We start from the raw sequence: 25,716 nt of genomic DNA on the forward strand, positions 1-25,716 counted from the left end.
CCTTTCTCCATTTCATTACTCCCCTTCTTCCTTTTGGTTTTTAAATTTTAGCAAGTAGCAAAAAAATACTCAATTTTAAAATGAAATTTCAAATAATGACAATCTGTGCAATCTCAGATACAATGTAGTTTGTTCATTGAAGAAAATGAAGAGTAATGAGTTTTTATATTCTGTGTCTCCTTCAGTATTTTGACACTACAGAGCAGTTCAATATACAAAATTCCAGGAAATACTTTTAAAATATGTAAATCAAGCATTGTAACCCAAGACAAACATCACTAAGTAGGTCTCAGTGCTTCCTTGTCTTTCAAGCTATTTAGTAATATTAATATAAAAATAATCACACTACACAGCTCAGTAGGGGATTGGTCATTTAATTTGATGCATTTGAAATAATTTTGTTTCATATGATACACAGCAGGACTTCTGGGTGAGCAAAATATCTCTAGTGTGAAAATTATTGGTTTCCAATATGAAAAATAAAGTGTCATTTTCCTTTGTTGATTTAAACAGAAAAAGACAGTAACCCTTTGAGGACAGAAAAGAAATGAAGAGTTAAGGTTTTTTAGATCTGTTTAGTGCTTGATTTAGGACACCAGAGGGTAGGGGGGAAGTCTCAAACCACACCACTAATGAACTGAGAATAAATGAGATTAAAAAAAACTGTATAGGAAAAAATATTAAAATCTTATTTGAAGTAGAGAAAGGATGAAGAATGAGTAATCTGTAGCTTTTTGTCCCCCAGGCCCAAACAAGTTGTAACAATTGAGATCTAGTACAAAAATGTTGAAAAAACTATACCTTGATTTCAATTCTAGCTTAAAAAATAAATATAGTAGGGATGAAGTGCAAGAAAGTGGTGGAATAGCTCTTATAGAAGAGATACTAAATTCCAGATATTTAAGAAAGTATAAATGATTTCTAAACTGTACAATAAAGAATCTTTAGCATATTAAATAATTTCTTTTTGTCATTCCTGTATGGTAATTTTGCATTCCTTCATGAATAGAATTAGGTATAGGTGTTTGTCTCATCTGGAGTATGTTAAAATCATGGCACAGGGTATTTTTCTTTATGCATCAGAGTTAAGAGGTCTCACTGCATGCTTTGCTCATGAGACTTGCTCTCTCCATGACTTTGGGCATATTACTTTTCCTCTATGCATCACCTTACATAAAAGATAAATAAAGACCTTTAAAAAACAATGTACTGCAGAACCAGTAGATAATTATCATGTTTTAAATTCAAAATAGTTGAGATGCCAACAAAAAGAAGTTGAGGACAAAACTCCCAGCTGAGCCACTGAAACTTCTGAATGGCCCAAATCTCTGTGCAGTGTCTGCTTTTTGCTTTCTAGGCTGTCTGTCTCTTCTTGTGTGCTGGAAGCAATGGATGATCCCTGCCTTGGGAACTCATGGCAAAGCGGCTTTCAAGCAGGCCAATGCCCTGTCACATTTTCTGAATGGCTCAATCCACTCATGGTCCTGAGCTGACAGGTGGTTCTGAGCAGCTCACGGGTGATTTAATTGGTGTGTGCAAAATGCAGCCTACAAGTTACTTGGATATGCAGCAATTAATAACCACAGCCAATGCTGTTACCCTTGCCTATGTCATTATTTTTTTTCCGATTTACTTCTGATGAAATTAATTAAAGTACCTCCATGTAGAGGATATATTTGTGAAGTTGAGGGATAATCAGATTTGCCTTATACTTGTCAGGAAACAGTACCAGAACAAATGCATGATTACCAGAGGTCATCCCCCTCACCCAAAACCCATCATCGTAGTTTTTGGATGTGTTTTTAGATTTTCTGTTAGTCCCTAGAAACATGCTACCATGGCACATGACTTATTTCTGTTCCCATTGAAATCAACAGCAGAATTGCCAGTGACTGATGGAAAAAGCCTGTTAAAAATGTTTCAAAGCATCGTTTTCATTTTGGTAGATTCAATTTGTTGGCCAAAAATTAGATTTCTAATTGTTTGCTTCAATCATAGTTAAAGAGAGATTGGCATCTCTTTATGTCAGTTCCACTAGGATTATTCCTTCTAACATGCTCTGAAAAAGATCTATTGCTCAAATTTTAAGCAAAAATTGGAAGATAGACCCTTAGCAATATAGAAAGAATCCAAATTCAGTGTTCAAGTACAATAAGAAAGAGCTCTGTTCTAATTCTTGCTAATTTACATACTATTTTTTTTGCTGCACTTACAAGTCATGTTTTCTCAAATATTCCAGTTGTCTTTTTTTGACTTTTAACCCTGAACTGCACTGTTTCTTAATCAGAAATTTCTATGTATAAGTAATAGTGGTTTAGTATTGAACCTATTTTTGCTGTGAAATAGGGCAAAAAGAAATGTTTGCTTCTTTTCTTTGTGAAGGGAGGTGGTTTAATATTTTTGGCATTTTCTGTTTTGTTGTGGTCACAAGTCAGTGTGGTTTGAACAGGTTGGTTAGGTTCAGCTCTTAGTGCTTGGAGAGCACAACAGAACCATTGTGGAGCTTGGCTCAGGTGTAAGCCACTACTTTGCTTTCATACCTTTCAAAACAAAAAGTCCATACTTGACAGAATCCTAAACTTGGCAGCTGTTTACAGAACAGTTTTTATTGTGTTCTGCTTGTTAGCATTGTGGTTGCTTCTTACAACAGCATTTACTGCTTCAAGAGCCTTCAGAACACACTAGAAGTGCCAGGCCACTGTCCTTCTGTGCTATTACTAAATATAAATTTTTCCACTTGAGTCAACTGAGTGAAGATCAGATGTTTTAAAAAGGGTTTGATTTTTATTTGCCCGAAGGCTACTTTGCTAAAAAAATTCAGTGACCTCATAGCTGAAAGTGACTGCAGATTTCCTATTAAATAACTCAAGGGTTCTGCACAGCTCTGTGAACTAGGATTATATTTTTGTTCTGATTTTTGTAATTTCATTTTAGATTTAAATGAAAATTTCATAGACCTTGAGATCTCCCTGTTGGTACACCTCTTTGACTAAAATTTCCCTGATGCATTTGTAGGATATGAAAATTCTGTTAAACTAGACCAGCAGTCCCCTGGTATGCTCGGATAAAAGGAAAAGCCTTTCTTTGGGCTCATCTTCATTAGGTTTTCTCTCTGAAGTTCTGAAACAAATGTGCTGTGCAGCTTGTTTCTTTCTTCCGGCAACCTTGAGTCTTGTTGTAGCTGGCTTTGGCAGCTCCAGCATAACCAATCTTCTTAGGCTTCTTCTAGCAGGAACTTGAAACCTGAAAATAATACAGAATTCACTAAGATGTTCAGGGAATGTGGTCAGATTTTTGCTGTTGTAACAGCCAACTCCCACTCATGTGTCCGCCCACTCATGTCACGGGGCTGCTGTGTGGCCTCTGTGGGTAATATGTGGGTTTGTAATTCTATGGAAGTGTCCTTGATGGATACAGAAGCTCATTCATAAGAGATGGATGATATTCATACTGCAAAAGTACTGTTAACTAATAAATTGAAGTCATTCCACTCTCCCTTGCTACAGCAAGCAGAAAAGGTTTTGAGTAATCACAGATCTTGTCTCCAGCAGGAGAATTTTTCTTAGGGTGCAGTATTCAGAAGCTGGTGGCACTAGGTAAATAATTATTTAGCTGCCTCTGGGTGAGTATCTGGGCTCAGGATGATATTCTTCCATGGTTATCTCTTGTGTCTGGAAAAGCTATAGCTTTGTCTTCAATATGACATAATTTCTTGAGTATGCAGTCATGTCTGAGTGTTAATGTATGTTTGTCCTGATCTGATTTAACATGGTGCAGGGCAGCACCTTTCTCCACACCCATCTGCTGCTAGCTGTGCTGTGCTGACCCTTGGTGTGCTGTCAGCACAGTGAATGTGGAAGAGCACTATTTCAAAATTAGGAGGGTAGTGGAGAAGATATGTCATCTGCCTGAAGCTAACATCTCATTCAGGGAACAATTTTATCCAAGGTTAATGGAAGATCAGACTCTGTATCAGCCAGCTGAAGCAAGATCACGGTGATCTGTTAAACGTGGAGAAGTGCAGCTCCATTCCTAAGCTGTCATGGTGCACTTGCAGCATTTTGATAGGGTTTGACAGGTAGTGTTTGAGTATTTATTGACACAAATATCCTCTGTGCTGCCCTAAATGTGTCTTTTTCTGTTCGGGGGTGGAAATGAAAGGTTTGGGTGGGGAGAAGCGAGAGAAATTTCCTGCTATTTGTAAAGCCATGTGGGTACCCAGCAGTGGCTGAGTAAACACAAAAGGGAACACCCCCTGCACTGGGGTGGGTGAGCCCTGGCCAGCAGCCAAATGACCCCAGCCACACACTCCCCTGCCTCAGTGAAGCCTTTGATACTGCAGGTGAGGGCACCACCTTTGAGAGAGGCACCTGCTTTTTAAAATACTTGCAGAGTTCTTGATCTAGCTGCAGGATTTTTATGAGTACTGTTGATAATGGGGTGTTCAGTGGTATCTGTGCTATAGGGAAGGCAATTCTTGAGGAATTACTTGATAATGTCATGATATTATGCAGAATAATACCCCCTTATCAAGGGTTTGTAAACTTTGCCTGAGAATTTCTGTAAATTACTTAAGCCTTTCCTTAGGGCTTTTTAAAATAATACCACTTTAATCTTCTGTGAGAATGCAAAACAATGCATTTGTATTTGTGCTGGGTAGTTGTTGGGAAGGGGAGTAAAAGACTGGGAGATGTGTTGGATAAATAGTCAACAGATTTCTTTGCTGCAGAGCTACTTTGGAGCGAGGGTATGTTCATCCACTCTTTCTCTCTCATTTTTCTTTATTAAGGTGGAGTTCAGCTGAGACTGACTTCATCAGTGGCTGTCCATAAACTGTGAAACAGGAGGATGCAGAAGACTATCCCCTGCATTTTTGTCCATGAGTGATAAGAGCACAAGATCATTAATACAAGTTTGCTGCAAAGATGAGTTCAGAGGAGAAGAGTATATCTCCAGCTCACAAAACATCCACTCCATCACACAGAAGTGCCTCCTCCTCATCATCGTCTCAGAGAGACAGGAGGCAGGTAAGGAAATGCTCTAGTTGTTGGTACCATCTGGTGGGATGACAGATTTATTCCTGTAATGTGGCTGTTCTTGTTAGCTCTAGATTTGCTTGCTCATAGCATTGGATGATAGCACTGTAGCCAAAAATTGTTGATTTTTTTGAATTTACTTTTTCCATTTCTTAAAGTGGCTTGATAAAGATTTAGAAGCAGCATGGGCACTATGTACAGCACTGGAACAGGAAATATATAATCTCATGGACAAGTAGGAAACATGCTCTGGAGTCTTTTGGGAAGTGGCTTCTTTGGCAGCATGAGCCTACAGCTGCTTAAAGTCATTCTGTGTTGTCTGTGAATATCTCTTTTTGTAAACCCAACAACAGAGATACATTATTGTTTTAGAAAGTGGTAATTCAGTTTAAATACCATATTGTTCATCCTTTCTGTAAGCACCTAACATTTTAACAGTTTCACTACAAATTAACACTGATTGTACTACCTCATAGAGTACTAATCCAGTTACGTCAGACTTCCATTTTTAAGGGATTCTTGTTTGTGTGGATGCAGTTCTCCAGGATCTCTTTGAGGTGAAGGCTGTATGAATTCCCCTCGTGACAATTTGAACTTTCTTGTGGGGTTTTTTGAGGGCTGGGTGTATAGTGTGGCCACATGATTATGGAAGCAGTTCAGAAAACATCAGAGCTATTTACTAGATTTCAGATAACTTCTACACATATATTTTACAAATGCACAGGTTGATACAGAAAAATTGGTTTAGAACAGAAACATATTTTAAAACTGAAAGAGGCAAATAATTTTTAAAAATTCAAATAAAAATCATTAGCTTAGGAATATTTTCCCAGCTACTTGTATGACAGCTCTGAAGCTATTTTCTCAGCTGCTGTTGAGGAAGTTTCTTCCCTTACCTCTTAAAAAAATTTTGAAATCCAAGAGTTTTTAATGAAAAATGTAACATTTACAGGTTTCAATGTAAATAGTCTCATCACAAGGTATTTTTTAAATGTTAAATCAGAAGAGTTCTGATGTATGCTCAATAACAGACAGGAAATGTGTGAGGAATTTTTTAATAATTTCCGTTGCTTAAGTAGGTCCAAAAAGTATTTTCTCAGAGGTGATAAATATTTTCCCTTTTGCAGTGTACAGGACTTTGGATAGCTATAGCTAGTTAATTAAGTCTTGGTTAGGATATAACCTTTTAATTTTTCATTAGTTCCATCTGGAGCAAGAATTTTGATATCATTTGTTTAAAGCCTCTGTGTATTTTATCTCCCACATTTTAAGCCCAAAGAAGGTAAATGCAAGACTCGCAGGAACTGCTGGTCTCAGCTAAGAGCATATTCTCTGAGTTTTCTTTGTAATTAGTTTGACACAACCACGCAACTAGGAATGAAAAAAAAACAAACCCAAAACCTTTTGGGAATACATTTTACCTCGAAATTTAATGGCTACCACATCTGTTACCATAGGAACGGTACCGAGCAAGGTATACCTTCATCACAATGAAATGGATGCTTAACTTTAAGTCCATATTTGATCACAGAAACGTGAAGCATGATTTTAAAATAATGCTGTAAAGGTTGATGGTGTGATGCATCCAGAGGATCCCATAAAGTGTGATGATGCTTAATGAGTACTTAGGCATGTAAATGTGGACTGGAAGGGCTACTCTGAGGCATTTGTTTTTTTTGCCTTAGTTTTTTCAGTGTTAAAGCAGGAGAATGAATGGCTGAGCAATTTCTTCTGCAGAAAGAAATGGAGCTGCAGCATGCAACGCAGCGTGGACTGCAGTGGTGCTGTACTGAGGGAAAGGAGCATGCACACTTCCTCTCTGCCTGTAGACACAGTGAAACATTGATTTCATCCCACCATCCACTGTAACAACTGTATTTTTCTTTCCTGGCTTGTGGTATTATTTTTATATGTTTTGGTTTTCACTGGCTTTTGCTCAAACACAGTGATAGCTAGGTGGTAAGGGATTTTGGTTCAGGGACTGTTGGATTTTACTTTGAAAAGGCTTTAAAACTCTGTCTTGCTGCCTCCTTGGACTCTTCAGAGCAGCTAGTGGAAAAGCACCCTTTCTAAATTGGTAATATAAATGAATATGGAAAGTGATGTGACTGGATGAAGTGCCAATGTAGCTTTTATTGTCATATGTGAGGATAACACTGGATATTTCTAGATGGTTAATGATTGAAACCTTCTCATCATATAATTATTGTCAAAGTCATACCAGCAATTACGGAACAGTTTCCCAATAAATTATGGTACAGGAAGCTGAATGAGTGTGAACATGACTATGATAAATCATTTTGGGGAGAGTGGAAAATGTGCTGTATATAATGCTGGCATTTTAATGTGTCTTTTTTTTTATTTGTACAATATACATCACCTATGAGAATTAGCAGTCAGCAAAAGCTTTGACATTGCCAATTTGCAGGTTCCATGACTAGTAGATAAATGAATAGACTAATGAAGCCAACAATAACTAAAAAAACTGATTTCAGATTTTTCTTACTAATTTTCATTAAAGTGTGTTTAATTTGGATGATTAGATGGTAGAAGACCCAGAAAGAACCCATTTTGTTTAACCCCTGAGTTGGACAGGGTGGCAAGGCAGTTGTGATACTCTTGATAAGGAATACTTCAGAAGGGAGAAGCAACAGTTTTTCCTACTGTGGAACTGTTGCAGAGCATGAAACCTGTCACTTCCACTGTCAATAAGAGTCATTGTACAAAAGGTGGCATAAAAAGTTAAATTCTGATAGCCTTTTTCGTGTGCCCATACTGACAAGGTAGATTCTTGTGTTTCATCCCTGAGGAAACACTGAAAACTCTGGCTTTATATTGCTACACAGCAAAATGGAGGAAAACTAACAAGTCTTAGAAGTACAGCTGAATAGGATGAAATCATATGTTGTATATTCAGTTTTATGGGCGTAAGTTCTTTATGAATATTCTGTATTTTATTTATTGACTAAGGATGCAGCTTATAAGGCAGACTGTAGTACATTATGCATTCTCTGCAATGTGTGGGTTGTAGTATTGTGAGGAGAAGAAAGAAGTAAATACATCATAGGGTTAATAATGTGCAGTTTGGTAAATTGGAGGCTGACCTTAGGCTACTAAACTGAGTAGATAACTGATACAGAAGGAGAGCAATAATATTGAAACTGTGAACAAAGGGGAGATTGTGACTCTTCTGACCATCACCTAAAGGCTAGCTAATACACGGTGTAAAAATGGATATAGCAATGGTTTCTATTTTAAGCGTGAGCTCTCTTCTAATGTCTCAATTTTCCTTTTGGTCTTTTGTGGGGGAGATCAGCATTCTCTCGCTCTTTTTGTGTTTTGCTTTACCAGTTTCCTTTTTCAAGAAATCTTTGGTTCTTTTCCTACACAGCAATCTCAAAAGAAGAAAAGCTTTTAGTCCTATTGCATTTAGCCTTGTGTTGTCACCTCTGTACCTGGAGAGCGTTCATGTTTCAAACGACTGTTGTCTTTTAGCCGTATGTAAAGAGTGAAAGGTGGGGGCTTTGAAGGAAGAGGAAAAAAGATTTTCCAGAGCAGAGATCTGCTTTTCAGGTTTTAATATGACTTGTTTGTTTTGGTTGAGGTTTTCTTTTCTCTTCTGCACAAGCAGTATTGACTAATAGAAGGGGTGTACACAGGGGATTCACAAAGGACTGAGTTTGGGCTGAAAATGTTTACCTGGCCATGAAATTTAAAAGCAGAGCGTGATTCCAAGGCTCTGGCCTTGCCTAAAGGTCTGCACTGGAAAATACCTACTTAGCTTTTTGCAACCACTGTATTTTAATTATCAAAGTGGTCTCTTGAAAGTGGTATTTCCTAAGGTGGGTATCACCATTTTGGAGATGCTTAGACAGTGCTGCTCATAGAAGATTGCAATGTGACATAACCTAATGTATTCCAGGTGGAAGAGACGTCTGAGCACACTTATGTACCTTTTTATTCTGAAAGTGGGTAGCAGCCTACATGCTTGCTCATGGCTGTCAGCCTGATGTGGCATCTGGGAAAAATAATCCTGTTGGTTACCTGTGAATTCCACTTGTTCCTGTTTCTCTGTGACTTCAAAAACAGAAAGGCAAGGATGGGCAGTGTGGTAGACATAGTACAGACCTGAGAACATGCAGCTGTACTCCTAGCTTTGCTCTGTAACAAAGCATAGGCTTTGAGAAGCCTTTTTATTTTGCAGTAGTTTGTGAGGATTATTTTAATAATAATTATTAATCTTTCTGAGAATTTCAAACTGAAGAGGCTACTAAATGCCAAGTACTGTTGTTACAGTGACGTAATTCTCTTTTGCTCGTTTCCTAATTAACTCTCTTTGCATAAAACTATTAAAGCAGGATTAGAGCAGGAAGTGTTGAGTACTTTAAAGGCAACAACTCACTGGAGCAAGCAAATGTTCTGAGGGAGCCAAAGAAAGAAATGGCAAAATTGTTAACAAAAACAATTATTCTTTAAATTGATTAGTTACTGCTACTCTACAACATTTTTTTCCCTGTTCCCTTGATAGAGTGTGAAAATTTCCCTTAGGTTTGGAAGGCAGTGGGTCTTACTTCAGTGTCTGACAAAATATCTGAAGCAGTGTAACTTTTCAAGCTGTAGAATACTCATGTGAATGTTACATTAGGTTCAGTGCCGTAGCACTTCTAAAAAATGAAATAATAAATTTCAGACTAGTAAGATTTTTATCATTTAAATGATAAGATTGGTGAGTGAACATCTACACTAGACACAGTCAGAAGCTGGCTAAACTTACAAAGTGAAGCTCTCTGGACTGCAGGTTTGTCTGGGGATGGGATAGGAGCCCCTGCAAGTGAGACTGGGAGGGAATAGGTACAGGTTGATCCCAGGGGTGAGGCAGACCCCAAAGTACTAATGCTGATGGTGGATTTAAAGTATGAGACATTCTGCAGAGTGGGAATCCTTGTGGGAAGGCTGCTGGCATACACAGGCAGCAGCACGTGCCCAGGATCCCAGTACACCTGAGTGCATCAGGCTGGCTCTGTGTGTGTGTGTGTGAAGCTAGCCTGCAGGCACACATAGCAGATGTCCTTCATGTTGTGCCTGTCTTTCTGCCTAGAATTTACCTGAGAGATAGACAGCAAACAGAAGTACATCTGTCCATGTGCATGGGATGGGCCTCTGCAGTCCTGTTTGGAGGTACTTGGATCGTGACTGCTCCTGCCCTTGGTGATACCGTAGTGGTGTAGAGACAAGATGCAGAGCACAGACCTGGACATTAATAGATGGAGATGCTGCCTCTTCATAAGAAAGACTTGGCCTTAAAGCTTTGAAGAAATAAAATGGTCTGGAGCAGTCAAGGAGAAGCAGTGATAGCGTTCATACCAGGATGTCCCAGGGGCCTGTGTGTGCACGTTTTCTGAGCTTCATAAACATTGCTACCTCAGTTATCCTACCTCTAGGAGTGCTTTACAGGTTGCATGGAGAATGCTGAAGTTCAGATGTGGGCTATGAAGAAAGATTTATTTTTTAAAAATATGTCATTTTGATTAGAAATGGTGCCTGTAGCTATCTTCTATTATAAAAGCAGGGAAATTGCTCTCATAAAAGCTTAATTACCCATGCAAATTATGACAGATAATTTAAGGTGGTGTTTGCAGAACATGGTCACTTTTGCATTCCTCTTGTCTCATTTTTTTCCCTCATGCATACATGTCCTACATAAGGATGTCTCACTTTCCTTCACAATACAAAAACTCAAAGCGCAGCACACACACACATATGAATCTGGAAGGACAAAGCGCTAAAAAAACTCTTCTGAAGTGTCATTTGGGAATCTAGGAAACAAATGGGGGAGAAGAAAGAGAAGCATGATTGTATTTTCACTTCTTCAGTGGAGAGGAAAAGCACAAGGGTGAAGAGGGAGGGTGATGGCAGGTATGATATGGAGGCTTCTGTTTTCCAGACAGTCATGTGTGATTGGGATTATCCACATGCAAAATATTCAAATGTATTAGACAGATAACTGTGTGCCTTTGTAATGCTATTTGCTGTTTTGGCATTCTCTGTTCCTGTTTTTATTAAATACTTTACCCTGAAATTGAAAATGGAGTGATTACATAAAAAGTTTTTCCCCAGTAGAATAATATTTCATGTAAAAAAAAAAAAAACAGATTAAAAAATTGTCAGCGTTTTTCCTATCTCCTATATTTTTACACTGTGTAAATTGAAGTTTAAGGGCTATTGAGAAAGGATAAGTAGGTAGCTTACAGAAAGAAGTGAGAGAGTTACAGGAAGGAAGGTCTTTCTTCCTCGGAACCTATGCACTTTTTCAAGTGAGGTCCACCTTCTTCATTTATCATTTGTGTTAGCATTGACTCCCTTTCATGTCTATAATGTTTTCATTAATAAAAAAAAAAACTTAGCTCATCAAGGAATTATTTCCTTTTGGTTATGTAATTTTATTTCCTCCTTTTTTTCTTTTAAACCCTATCAGCATCATTAAAATGAACTAATAGCCTAAGGCTATTTAACAAAATATCAAGCCTTTTAATTGTGATCATTCAATAATCATAATAAAAGCTTTGTATCATTAGCTAAAATTTGAATTCTCTCTGTCAGACACTGTAAATTTATCTGTTTGTGCTATCTTAAGGTAAGTGCAAAGGGAGAAGATTGTCATTAAAGGCTGTGACTTGGCAGTTGTTCCAAACAATCATTCTGGCAAAAGAAAGGTTGCTGGTACAATGGTAGATAGCTATTTCCTGCTTTATCCAGTTGTGCTAATGATTCCCTCCAAGAAGCTCTTCATGAGAGCAAGGCTTATTTGTCTTCAGGATTTGTCAAAAAGTACCTTGAAAAGCAAAGGCTTCCTTGCTGCTAGAGCCTAAAAGCATTGACATGAAGTACAATCCAAAGCTGGAAAGGGATGACAGAGAGCTCCTGACTAACAAATCCTTGACATTTCTGTTGCACAAGAAGGGTTTACTTTGCATATCCCAGGAAAGAAGTATGCATACATACCTGGATATTATTCATATGCTACAGAGCTGCATCTTATATATAATTGTCTTTCAGGAAAAGGTTATAAAGAGAAAATGTTGCTCTTGAGTACATTTCTGTACAAGATGAACATGTCTTACAAGAAGAAAAAAACAATGTTAACTGTGTGTGCTATTCACAAAGTATTGCTAAGTTCCTTTGTCAGTTAGTTGATGCTGAGATTGCTGAAAACAGCTATGGAGCGGTGCCAATAGAAGAGACTGAGGATAAGAATAGGACCATGACTGCTTTAAAGAAATTTAAAAACTGTGCTAGAAGATAGAAAGGAGATATATATTGATGAGATTGTTTTGCTTTGCACTCACTCTTTTCTCACAATTATATTGAAGAATCTGTCTTTCTTCCAACATTTACAGGAGGAAAGCCAGAGCTGGCTAAGAAGCAACCTAAGAGAAAAGCAAGTTTCAAAGCTATTCCCTTTGCAAATAATATTGCAAATTAACTCAGCATGTATCACAGCTTGTTTAGAAGGTAGTTAAAATTGGCATGTACGCAGTCAAATCTGTGTCTACCTTACTACTTCTGCTGTGTTTCAGATGACCAGAAAATAGTGTGGTTTTAATTGAAAGTGATTAAACATTGCACTTGATACTAAATGGAATTCAAGTAAGAGTACAGTTTGTTAGGTTGCAAAAACAATTCCAGTGATTAGCAAATAATAAAAGATGCACCAGTTAGTACTTTGGTTTGAAAAAAAACAGGACAAAAACCCAGACAGAAAAGCTCTATTTTGAATGGCTGTTGTGGGACAGTGTATACCTACTGGTTATGGGTGTTGGAGACTGCTAGAATGCTGTGAACAAGCAAAATGATCAACCAGATCTTTTTCATTAATTAACTGTTAACCACATGTTGTGCAGATTTCTGAACTACAGAGAGTCTGTGTCCAACGTGAGTGATGAAATCCTCACCAGTTTGTATTTTTCTTGGAAATTAATAAATTATAGAGACGTCTTTGCATTAAATATAATTAATTTCGTTAAGTAAATAAGCAGTGAAGCAGAAGGGAGAGGCATGAGTGTCAGACTTGTCATTCACTGGATTTTCTGTCTCTACTTACCCAAAATCGGTTTTGTTTCCTTGCCTTTCCTGTGAAAACGGTTCATTGTCTTTTGTTTTGGGAAGTCAGATTCAGTAAAGTTAGGGCCTTCACCCTGTGGTCTGATGGCGACCAACCCTACTGGTGGAATGGGGAGGAGAACCAGAAGAAAGAAAAGGGGAAACCTGAGAGCTGAAATAAGAGTTTAATAATTGAAATAAAATATAATAATGATTGTAATGGAAAGAAAGAACACGAAAGAGAGAAAGAAATAAAACCCAAGAAAGGCGTGTGATGCCCAGTACAATGGCTCACCACCTGCAGGCTCAAGCCCAGCCCTTTCCCCAGCAGTGATTGCCCTCTCACATCCAACTCCCCCAGTTTTACATTGTCCTTGACATTCTGTGCTATGGAATGTCCCTTGGACCACTCCAGGTCACCTGTCCTGGCCATGCCCCTGCCAGCTCCTTGTGCACCTCCTCATTGGCAGAGTGTGGGACACTGGGAAGTCCTTGATTTAGGGTAAGACCTACTCAGCAACAGGCAAACATCACTGTGCCTTCAATGGTGTTCTCATACCGAATCCAAAATGCAGCACTATACCAGCTACTTGGAAGAAAATGAACTCTGTCCCAGCCAAAACCAGGATGATGAGCTGTATGAGTCATTAAAGCCCAAAGTGAGAAAAGAAGTTGGCAAGATACGTGGAAGGGTATTGTAAAATACGTTTTCCATACTTGTCTTCCAGAGAAGATGAGAATATGATGCAACATTGTAGTGCTGTTTTATTTTCTCCATCAATTTCCTTCCCCCTCCTTTGGGGACATAAGAAAAAAAAATGCAGGGTGGAACAAGCATTTGTGTTCCCCATGTGTTGGCTTGCTAGGGGTATTTTGAGGCAACTGTGTGCCACCTATGTAATGTATGTGTGGATAGTCATAAAGATGAAGGATTGTAGTTAGGATGAAGATTTCGCAATGGAATTACATAGTAATTTGAGTTAAACTTGTAATTATGTTGAATTGGTTTTCAAGAGCACACAGAATATGCTAGTGCTGGTGTTTTCCTCCCAGAGAAACCAGCTACAGTGTGGTGATCCTGAAATCTGAGGGGAATCTGGAATGCAGAAATGCTGACATTGATTTTGCCTGTCTGTATTTTTAGGAGAGGAATAAGAGTACCATGTTGTTTGATGTGCCTAGTTTAATGGATTATTATTCATTTTTTGGTTTGATTATAAATAAACCCCAGAAACAGTGTTGACCTGCCTCTTTTTATTCCTTCTTATCAGCTTTTTTTGTACTGTTTTTTTTTCCCAACTCTGTTTTTCATGTTAAAATACGAAAAAACCCCTTGACAATAATGTCAAGATTTAAATAATTTTTGTTTCTTTGATTCTAAATAACTAAACTCTTGCATTGTAAAATTAGCTGGTTTTCAAAATGTCAAGCAATTGTGTGATTTCTAGCTATAATTTTGCAGAAAAATAGCATGTGTTAATGGAAAACACTTTGCACCAAGCAAGGTGTCTTAGTATTATGCTAGAGACATGTCACAAATCTAAAGAAATTATCTTGCATCAGTGTAATTGTGGTCATGAGTAAAGAGAATTGAAAAGCAAACATCTATAGACAACAAACCAACACTCCTGGAAGTAAGGAATGTAAAGAAGGCAGTTTTACTTAAAAGGTGTTCATTTTCTAATTTTCAAACAAATAGTTGAATAAGTCAGCATTCATTAAAGTGCTGCTGGCTAATAATGTATTTCTCAACTGAAGTGGAACTGTAATGACTGAAGGCTAATTAAAAAAAAAAAAAAAAGAAAGGCACATAACCTTCCTGGCTTAAAATCATGTAATTTAAAATGTCACTGGAAATCTGGCAAGCTAAGGGCTGCTGGGCTACTCCTCTCTAAATGTTGTACAAAACGAAATTGCAGTTATGTAACAACAAACTGCACCAGCTGAGAACATGAGACCTTCAGAACATCTGTGTTGGGCATTGCTCCATCCCAGGATGGAGGGATTCCTGCCTGCCAGACAAAACTGGCAAGAATGTTGGGAATCATCCTGATTATGCTAATCAAGAGACATTTTAATCTTCTTTGGAGGAACAGATTTAGGTTCTTTTGTATATTGTCGAAATGTCATACTGTGTACATAAGTAGCATTTCCTTTATTTGGTGAGAAAGTTTATCATTATCATTAGGAATTTTGTGATTCTCAGCCCAAATTAGTTTATTAAATTATTTGATATGTAACATAGACACTTGTGCTACATATATACACCTTTTTTTTGGTCATCCGACTGGTAAAATAGTCTGGACTAAATAAGTAGGTAGGACTTCCTTTGATAAAACAGAAGTTTTTAAAGCATAAAGGATAAAGCTTTTTGCTGGTTAGCCCTGGAGTAACATAATACTGCTGCTTTTCCACATTCTTCACTGTAAAATTTAATTTAAATAACAGAAAATAAATGCTGATTATTGTAGCATGGTGGTAGGGATGCTTATTAATCTCCAGTGAAAACAGAGACACTCCCCATGTTTTCCTATTTTCATTCACAGTTGCAACTTGAAAGAGAACAATGAAGGTCTGTGTGTTGCTCTGCAGCAAGATTGGGTCTGTGTTATATACATACATTTAAATGAATAGCTGTTTGGTTATGGTCCTTTATGTACTTAATAATTTATATAAACAATAATATTTACACTGCCATTTGTATGTACTTTTATATTTCCTGATTGTTTCTGCTGCTGCTGCTGGTACCTGGGTAATCTATTCAGTCAATGTAAAGAAGCTTAATTGTGAACAAAACTTAATTGGCATTTTCAGCTGAGAAAAACATATGCTTCTCAGAGGGTAATAGCGATTACGAGTTTGTCATTGTGCTGTATGTCCTGGAAATGAAGTAGTTTTATTTTATGCCAAAGAGATACTAATGACATGTTGCGGTAGAATTCTTACTGTGTGGTAGGGTGACATGTAGCAAAATTTCACCAGAGAATGAAATGAAGATCCATGCCTGTGGATTGTGGTAATTTTCTCTTTTACCACAAATTCTTTTTCTTTTATAAAGTAGGAGTTTTTGGAAAATGGAAAGCTAAGCTTCCATTTTCTGGAAAATGTAGAGATGTGTTTAGATGTGTTTTAAGAATAGCAATCTTTTCAGGACTAGTTGTGACATTGTGTATTTAAATTTTATTACAATGCTTTGAAGATATAAAATTTTATAGGATTGTCATGTGTAAAAACAGCTGCAATGGTTTAAGATCCGCGTGTTCCATGAATGTTCACCAGCAAGGCCATCAGCTGAGACACAGTAACTGATCTTGTTAATACCTGTAATCTATTTAAAAGCATTTGTGTAGTGTGCTACTTTCTCTCAGCTGGGAAGCCAATAACAAAATGCAAAGGTGTGATAATGAATATTTTAGAGGCAGTAATATCTTATGTGAAGTGAATGTAGGGCAGTGCTGACTGCAGAGTATGTGCACTCAGTGTCTTGTATATTAACAGAAAACATGATAGGTCTGGTTAGGAGCACTTTGAATCTCTATAGAGGTAAGAACTGCATTACTCATCTTTCCTGGCTTTTTTTAGTTCACCATCATTTCTAGGTTAAACAGAGTAATTAATTAAAAACCCAGTAATAAAGAAAGAAAAGTGTATTGCCTCTGCAGGCAAACTGTATGTGCATGTAAGTCATGGATGGGTGGTGTTTTGGATGTTTTGAGCCATGTTGTTGTCTTTAATTATTTTTTTTAGAGTGTTCATATTTTGGAGCGAAAGGCTTCTTCAGGAAGCACAGACCCTTCTTTAAGCAAGCAGTTCCTTGAAAGTGATCATCTCTCTCTATCCAAGGTAAGGAAACACCTGGGATGGAGTCTGGGCAGTGAGTTTCCCTGTGGAGTTACAAAGTAGTTTGACTAATACTTCTGGTGTTTTGTGTTCACTGTTTTGTATGATTCTACCATTGAGTATATTGTGAGTCTGCCCTGGAGTTTATTGTTCTATAACTGAGGTGTAAGAAGAGGCAGTAACCTTCAGTAGATGTTACATTAAAAAATTAAAGGATTGGTTTTGGTGGTTTTTTTGTTTTGTTTTTGTTTTTTTTTTTTTTTTTTTTTTTTTTTTTTGTTTTTTTTTTTTTTTGGTTTTTTTTTTTTTTTGTTTGTTTTTTTTCACATGGATGGCCTCAGGAACAAATTTTACTTTCTCAGAAAATGGGGCTAGAAGGGACTTTGGTGATCCTTGTGGGACCCCTCCAACTCAGGATATTATATGATTTTATGACTCTGAGAAGTTTTCCAGTTCAATCCTCTTATTAAGGTAGAGGAAATCATATCCAAATCTAAAATTACTGCAATAAATATTAGTTTTAAATTATGTCCTAATAACATCCCTTGTGTGTAGTTTGAAATTTAAAAGCTCTTGCTGAGATTTTCTTTCCTGAGGCAGAGTAAAGGATGCAACTGCAGGGGTGACATCACCCTCATAAAAAGTGACGCCTTGTTTGCGTTGTTTTGAAGTCAACTTTTTGGGTAAATTGCTCAGTTTTGGAATAAGTGATTCCAAACAAGTCTATTTCCACATAAAGAAAGCCTCATTTTACGGTACTTCAGATGCAAAAGCAAGATTGTTTCTGAAAAGGTGAGGGTGCTGTGATGGAATATTTGGTGAAAAATAAAAATCTGAAACTAAATATCTGTTAGTTTTGAAACAGACCTGGTAAAACAATTTCAAAAGGAAGTATTCTGTTCATCCAGGGAAAATGAATTGGTTTATTTGTTTTTATTTGGAAAATGAATATTTTGCCGTCAAAACTTGAGAAAGCAGCTGGTAGTGGCTCCCTTAATCCCCAAACAAGGGGCATGTGCAGAGCCAGGCACTGAAAGCTGTGATTGTGTTCTCCCAGTTGTGCTGCTTTGCACGGGGCTGTTTCTCATGGAATACTTATGGAATCACCAAAGTCCTAAAATACTGCTGCTCTGCTTGGGGACTGGCCTTGGACAAGGACTCTTCAAGGCTATCACTTTCACTCTGTTTTTTCCCCATTTTCATCTCTCCTTCATAATGGCCTTGGTATTGGGCATATCTCAACACACCAAAACTGTGGGATGAGGCACAGTTAGGATTGTTAGGAGGGTTTTAAGAACAGCCTGTAGCACTGATGCAGCAGGAGACAAGTATCTTCACTGCACTGAATAATTGCTCATTTTATCCCTCTGTATCTGGTCTTTTGTTTAAATGAATAGCTATATGAGATTGTGTGGTTTCTAGTTGAGAATTAATCAATAGTGATGTTATCTAGTAGATAAAAGACTTATGCCTACAGCTGATCATCTAAAGGAGAAATCAATATGGTGAAGAATCAGTTGGCAGAGATGCAGAGACTCTCTGCTAGTGTATAACTTAGAGTTTAATTTGTCCCCCTCGAGTGCCAAATACTTCCATGTAGGGAAAAAAGAATACATATGTGCTTTCCTCTATAAAATGGAAATAGTACGTTGAAGCAAAACATGAGGAAGTAAAACAAAGCTGCATTTTGAATTGGGAATTTACAGACAATGAGATAATTTGTTCATGCAGGGGAAACTAAGCTGAACAGAGATTTCTATTAAAATTTACAGCAGTATTTATTATTTGGGATAGAGCTTTTCACCCTTCTCAAAATACCAAGACCTTATTCAAAATTGTAGTTTTGAAATTTGCTGTTACTTTTGCAACTATATTTTCATAATAATGAAAACAGTAATGTTGATGTTATCAGGGTGGTGTAATTTATTTGGAGGTGTTGTGAAAGACTGACAGCACTTGGCTCTGAACAGTTTGTTGGAAATGTGGAGACAATTTTTTTCCCTTTAAATGTTTGATGCTATATGACCTCCTTCCTCTCTTGTTAACTTTTCATAACATTGCTAGGAGTTATGACAGATCAACTGAGAAAATGCAAGTTTACAGCTTTCTAAGGTATAATTAGTGAAACACAGTCTGAGGAAACTGGCAGTAAGAGATTTTTAAATTGGTGCAGAATTTTTTTAAGCACAGTAGTAGCGAGAGGGTAGAAATACACTCTAAGAGAAAAAATGACTCTATCTTTTTCTTTTCAAAATATTGTTCTTTTCCTGTTCACTGTGTTACATTGTAAATCTGGCTTGAGCTGCGCCAGTCACCATGCAAAACAAGTGGTATGTACCAGAAATATACTTTAATTGGCTCCATGAAAGGCATACAACTAGTTGTATCTCAAATGATGCTGTTCCTCTGTTTTTCTCTAGAGAGAAAATTAGTTAGCTTTCCTATAAATCTCTCATAATACGGTGAAAGAGAATGCAGGAAAAAAATCTTTTTGCAGATTTCTGAAGGCTCAATTACCAAGTGAAACTCTGTCATAAAATGCCTTTGAAGATTATCACTAGCTGCACTCAAAATCAACAATAAAGCAACATCATCTGCTAGTTTTTCTGATTTGGAGGAAAAACTGGGGCATCCAGAACCAATGTAGCTTGTACTTTAAAGATCAGAAAATTTAAATTTCTTTATAATTAAGAAATATCACAAAGGGCAGTCTTACTATGCATCTGGTAAGATGCAACCTGGTAAGGGTTAGACATCTGAAAATGGTTTGTATTTAGTAGTTTTAAATGAGATACAGATAGACATAATATAGTGACCATGCAGTTTGGTACCTAAACAGTTTGATTTAAAAGACTGCCTCCTTCTCTTTGTCTTGCATTGAAGAATTTTTGCCACTCTTAAGTGCAATTTTTTTGCCACTTGTGTGCAAAATGAATCAATGTGTCTTCATGCTTTTTCATCAGGAACCTGACAGCTGGGAAATCATAGAGGGTCTGAAAATAGGGCAGACCAATGTCCAGAAGCCAGACAAACATGAAGGTTTCATGCTGAAGAAGAGAAAATGGCCATTAAAAGGTTGGCACAAGGTAAATGTCTCATAAACCAGTCAGAACATTATTGCCTTATTTTATGAGCTGGGATTTTTTTTGTCTAGACAAAATTAGGATGTCAAATAAATACCCACAATTTTGGTGTATGACTTTTTCTTCCACCTGTGTATGGAATTAATTTGCAGACACATTTCATGGATCTCAAATCACAGTCCCTGCTGCCCAAGGTTGTATTCAAAATCGAGAGGGAATTTGTGAATAAAATTGATCTGACCCTCCAAAAAATCAATTAATGTGGTATATAAGAATTTATGGAATAAACCACTGCTCCCACACTTTTAGAATACATTATATTAATGTGTTGTTATTTGGCAAAGTGTCTGTTTTGGTAAGGAACTAATTTATAGGAGAGTAAGAGAAGTCCAGCTTCACAGTTCTTTAAAGGTAATCACTAGATGAATTTTGAGAGTTACCTGTGTAGATAATTTTTAATGTCATTAAGAAATTGGCATTTTAGCATCCCCCTCTACGCTGCCTTACATTTCACGTTTGGAACTGTGCTGAACTTAGGTTCTGAAACTTTGGGAGTGTTAATAAGTTTTTTCTTTTGCAATGCTGGCCTGGGTATCTTGGAGTTTCCATAACAATACTTTGTGCTGAGAGTCAGTGAGGAACTTAAGAGACAATAATTGCAGCATGTCCTGTGTTAGTGTTCTGCTAGCAAAGCCATATACAGCATCTATTGAACATTGCATGCCATATTCTGACAGTCCTGAATGTGCTTTGGTAGCATACCAGGTATAATGTGCACAGCTTGGTGAACTTAACATCCTCTGAAGTGCAGTGTGTGTTGGAATTAAATGATGATGAAAGGTAATTTTCTTTTGCGTATGCAGCTTAGAGAAACAGAGCAATATGACATGAACATCATGTTCTTGTGAAGGTTGTTAGTGACCGTACCTACGGAAAAGAACCCCAAGATGTTCCTGTTGTTTTGACATCTTATTCAAGAAGTTATATCTCCAAATGTACTGGTTTCAGCTGGGGTAGAGAAAAGCACTGTTTTCCTGCCCTGTGTGAGATATTGGTACATCTGTTGTGTGACTGGCAGAATTTCTAGAACCATCTTTGAGGGGGATTTTCTGCTGTCTAACTACTGACCCTGCTCGTAGTGTTAATTTAGCAGGTTTACCTAAGGAAACCATTGCCCTTCCTTGCCATGTCATGACAGCTTTGAGAATCAAGCTGTGTTCTGGGATTTTAACATAGATTAATGCTTCAGGTTACACTCTAAAAATATGAGCTATTTGCTATTACTTTGCATGTTTTTTAAGTTAGTGACGATCAACACGAGTTAGCAAATGTCATTTCAAGTCCAGTTTCCTGTTAGGCTCTATGCTGTGTGCCAAAGTCTGCATTAACTTGACTGCTAAGCAGCTTGAGTGATCTGGTACAGACAAGCTAGGGCAGCTTTATTTGAGGGAGAAGGACAGCTTGAATAGGGGATTCTGCTCAGAACAATAAAGGTGCAATAGCACAGGCATCATCAGGTTAGGCCGGTCCCGGTAACCATGTCGGCAAAGGTGCAGTGGCTCACCCTGTGTCACCAACGCCTGAAACATCAGCCCTCCCATGACCTGGCCATGTTGCTGGGAACACTGCAATATTTGTTCTGGTACTAATACCTGGATTAACACTAGGCAAGGTGTCTTCAGCACAAGTTACCATCTCATCTGTACTTCAGTGAGTACAGGTCTGCCACCAAGTTTTGCATGGTAGACCAGGGTCTCTCATATGGGTTTCCTTTCGAGATGTAGATCTTGCACTAAGAAAAACTCTCAGTTTCTGGATAGGGAATGTAGGTTGCTAATTTGAAATGTGACCAGCTTTTGTGGGAAGAAAACAGGAAGAAAATGAAGAAACAGGTATAATTCTCTTGTCCTACAGTCTCTTTCTTAGAAAGTTTATTACATTGCCTGGAAAACTGAAAAAAATTACCCTTCATTATCAAAGTTCCTTAAGATAAACCTAGAACATAATGTTGAAAAAAGAGAAAATTATTTAATATTGTATTTATCCTCTCCTTCCAAACCCCAAACATTCCTTAATTGTTACAGGGTGATCCTTCTCCAGATGAATTGTTGTATAAAGTTTAAATTGCATCTACTCATTAAGAAAGAATGTTGTTGGATTTTTTTCTTATTATTTCAGAGGTTTTTTGTCCTGGATAATGGAATGTTGAAATATTCAAAGTCACCAATTGATGTAAGTAGAGCTGAAGACTTTAAAATTTCTAATGAAGTTTTGCCTGCTCATGCTCACTCTAGGCATATTTATGAAAGTACACGCATGAAAGTTGTTGATGGATTTAAAGATAAATAATGTAAGATTTTGCTTATGTCTTCCAAAAATTTTACCTTTTTTACTTCTATGGAAATATAAGTTAAATTACTAAAGGTAGTTTCTTGAACAAAGCTGCTTGCGAGATGAACCTGACCATGTATTTTTTGTTTCTAATTTTTATGTCAGCCAGAGCTGATTATTCTGAGACATGTGGATACGACAAAGAATTAATACCAATTATTTATATTTGACACCAATAACTACCAAGTCGTAGCAGTAAGGTATCAAGTACTGTCTAATTTAGTACTGTGTAATTTTCTCTGCTTCTCACTTACCTGTACCTGTGCACTGGTGTGAACAACTTAACACACCCAAACTTTGGAGTTGGCTTTGTACCAGCATTTCTTGTGAGATACTGTTCTCTGACTACAAAAATAATAAGTGGTTAAATGGTTTAGTCTGAGTGCAGCTTTATTTTTTAATATGGCTTTATGCTAAAATATTATACAATGGGAAACCATTTCAGTACTAGATATTTTTCTGTTAAGTATATAGAAGAAGTGCACCATACTTCTAAATTTTTGCTCTGATGTTTTTATTTTAGATACAGAAAGGAAAGGTCCATGGGAGCATTGATGTTGGTTTATCAGTCATGTCTATAAAAAAAAAGGCTCGTAGGATAGATCTTGACACAGAAGAACATATCTATCACCTGAAGGTAAAAAGTAAAACTACACAGTGTTTCTTCATCCTCAGTAGAAACAAATAAAACTGTAAAAGATTGTGCAGAAAAGTAGTATCTTGGATGCTTTCTTGATAGTAAGTTTTTCTGCAGGTGAAATCACAGGATTCATTTGATGCGTGGGTTTCCAAGTTGCGGCACCACCGGTTGTACCGTCAGAATGAGATCGTGAGATCTCCCAGGGATGCCAGCTTCCACATATTCCCTGCAGCATCTACTACAGAGTCTTCACCAGCTGCCAATGTGTCAGATGGAAAGGTGTGCAGTGTTCTTTGGTTGAAAACTCATGGATTGCTTGTGGGCAGTTTCAGTGGGCTTTTCTTCTCATGCCAACAGGACAGGAGCTTCCACTGTGGGAACGGATGGCCAGAGAAAAGCTGTGAGGGTGTGCAGCTGAAATCAGCTGAAATACTGTCTAATGTAGCCTTGCTTCATTAGAATGGGCTGCTGTAGAGATCTTGCAAAGTATTCACCATCCATACAATTTGCACTAGCCTTTGTCAACAGGTATAAATCTGTCTCCCTGCTGATTATGTTCTTCCTCATAAACAACAGCTTTCCTAACTGGTACCTAGCAGAGTCCACTTGTGAGGTTCCTGGTTTGATTCTCCAACATGCTGTTCTGAAAAATCTGTGTCTTTGGGAGCTATGGAGACAAATCACAGATTTCACTGAAAATGCAATGCAAAGTTTGGTTTCTATTCTGAAGTAATATAGTAATTACACTGACAAGGCAACACAGCCACAGTAAATGTAAGCATTTTATTATGCTTTAGGTGCAACAAAATAACTTCCCCTGGCAGCCTCCTATACCTTGCAGTAACAGCCTTCCTGTCACCTGCACTACTGGTCAGAGTAAAGTAGCAGCCTGGTTGCAGGACTCTGAAGAGATGGACAGATGTGCAGAAGGTTAGACTTTATCTTTTCAAGCCGTGTTCTTCCAGCAAAACATCTTGTTGATATAAGAAAGAGTCCTGTGAGTAAAGTGGTTAAGTTACAGCTTTTCAGGTAATCGGAAACTTTCACCTCGTGGTGGGAACTTTGCTCTCTATATATTTTGGGATGTTGCTTTTAAAATGTACCATAACAATCTGTGCTATTTTGGTGGATGTCATTGTTCAAATATGATCACTTCTTGAGGTCCAGAGTTGTTGCTGACTCCTATAGAAATAACAAGTGTCCAACAAAATAAAACCTTTACTTGGATGCCTTACTACAAGGGGTTTGGGCACTTAACTTTTATAATGCAATTGAGTGCAAACAATGGACACCATGGCAATAAAAAGTCTAAACTGAAGCACCTAAAGTACTTTTATTTTATATCTCTTAGATCTTGCTCATTGTCAGTCTAACCTTGTGGAACTCAGTAAACTTCTTCAAAATTTAGAAATACTACAGAGGACTCAGTCAGCACCAAATTTCACAGACATGCAGGTAAATAAGATTGAACATAAATCATTACACTGAAATATTTGTTTCTTCTGTTAAGGGAAATATAGAGGTGTTGTCTGTTAACTCCAAATGTTTTTCTGAAGTAATAGTGAATCTTGGATTAAATGCTTATCTTATATGTCTGTTTTAATCTTGTGTAATAGTGTTTCTGTTTCTTGTGTAAACAAGTAATTAAGATGTATTCAGTATTTGAGTTAAATAGGACACATCAAATTATTAAGTAATTTGCCAAACAAAACTGAGGGCTTTTGCAATAGAACACCTGTATAAATTGAAGTTATATTTAAGGAGTTTTTGTTGTGTTAAGATAACATTTTAAGTTTTTTAAGGATTGGAGACCCAAAGACCCTCAAAGATGAAGTTGCATGCTCTAGAAAAGGGGGCATAATACAAAGGTCCCAAGTTTTGGACTGTTTCCCAGTTCAGGGTGAGTTTTCCTTTTTCCAGACAGCAACAGCATATCCTAAATCTTAAATACTTTCTTCCATTTTCACTGAATCTTCTTGTCTGTACAAATGTCTGAGTAGTACCACAACAGAAATCCATGAGGATTTCAAGATCGTAATCCTAAATATTATGTTCCCATGAAGAGAAAGGGCACCAGTAGTTTTGCTAAAGGAGCTAACTGTACCACATGTTTGTGGAAGTGTATGGATAGCTACAGCTGATCACTGCTCCAATTTTGGGCCCCAGCAGCAGCCTTCTTCTCCTTACTTTCTAATTTGTTCCTGTCTAATGCTATAGTTCTTTACTAACTTGCTGTATTGTCTGTGTTGCTTGTGTCAACTTAATAGCACTTTGTTGCTTTTAACTATTTGTGTAATGTAGGCTAACTGTGTAGATATTTCAAAGAAAGACAAGCGGGTCACGAGACGATGGAGAACAAAAAGTGTCAGCAAAGATGCAAAAATTCAACTTCAGGTACTGAATGCACTATATTTTACTTTTCACTGTACTTAAGATTTAATTCTAAGCATGAAATGATATATTAGCTGAAAGTAGGAAGACAGTGTGCTGTCTTTCATGTTTCTGATGAAGTAAATTAAATCTCAGTTTGTTGTTCAAAACCTAGAGAAGATAGTGAGAAAAGTACTGATTTTATTTTCGCTCATATGAAAACATTGCCATCTAGGGAAAGGAGGGGGACCTGAAT

General features: G+C 37.4%; 1 protein-coding gene across 3 annotated transcripts in view; it reads left to right on the forward strand.

Moving 5' to 3' along the window:
* The first annotated feature begins 4,809 nt into the window (after positions 1–4,809).
* OSBPL6 (oxysterol binding protein like 6) overlaps positions 4,810–25,716 on the forward strand; it is a 45,906-nt gene continuing 24,999 nt past the window's right edge. For 2 of the 3 annotated variants that reach the window (XM_041403314.1, XM_041403315.1), the window contains exons 1-8: positions 4,810–5,027; positions 16,884–16,979; positions 19,940–20,062; positions 22,238–22,291; positions 22,974–23,087; positions 23,205–23,369; positions 23,888–24,020; positions 24,442–24,545. In XM_041403314.1, the coding sequence (XP_041259248.1) occupies positions 4,926–5,027; positions 16,884–16,979; positions 19,940–20,062; positions 22,238–22,291; positions 22,974–23,087; positions 23,205–23,369; positions 23,888–24,020; positions 24,442–24,545 (891 nt within the window). In that variant the 5' untranslated portion in view covers positions 4,810–4,925. Of the gene's footprint in view, positions 5,028–16,883; positions 16,980–19,939; positions 20,063–22,237; positions 22,292–22,973; positions 23,088–23,204; positions 23,370–23,887; positions 24,021–24,441; positions 24,546–25,391; positions 25,485–25,716 lie in introns of all 3 variants that reach the window. The other variant, XM_041403316.1, reaches the window with a different exon arrangement.

Source organism: Onychostruthus taczanowskii, unplaced genomic scaffold, assembly GCF_017590055.1.
Source record: "Onychostruthus taczanowskii isolate IOZ18803 unplaced genomic scaffold, ASM1759005v1 scaffold20, whole genome shotgun sequence".
Taxonomy (NCBI): domain Eukaryota; kingdom Metazoa; phylum Chordata; class Aves; order Passeriformes; family Passeridae; genus Onychostruthus; species Onychostruthus taczanowskii.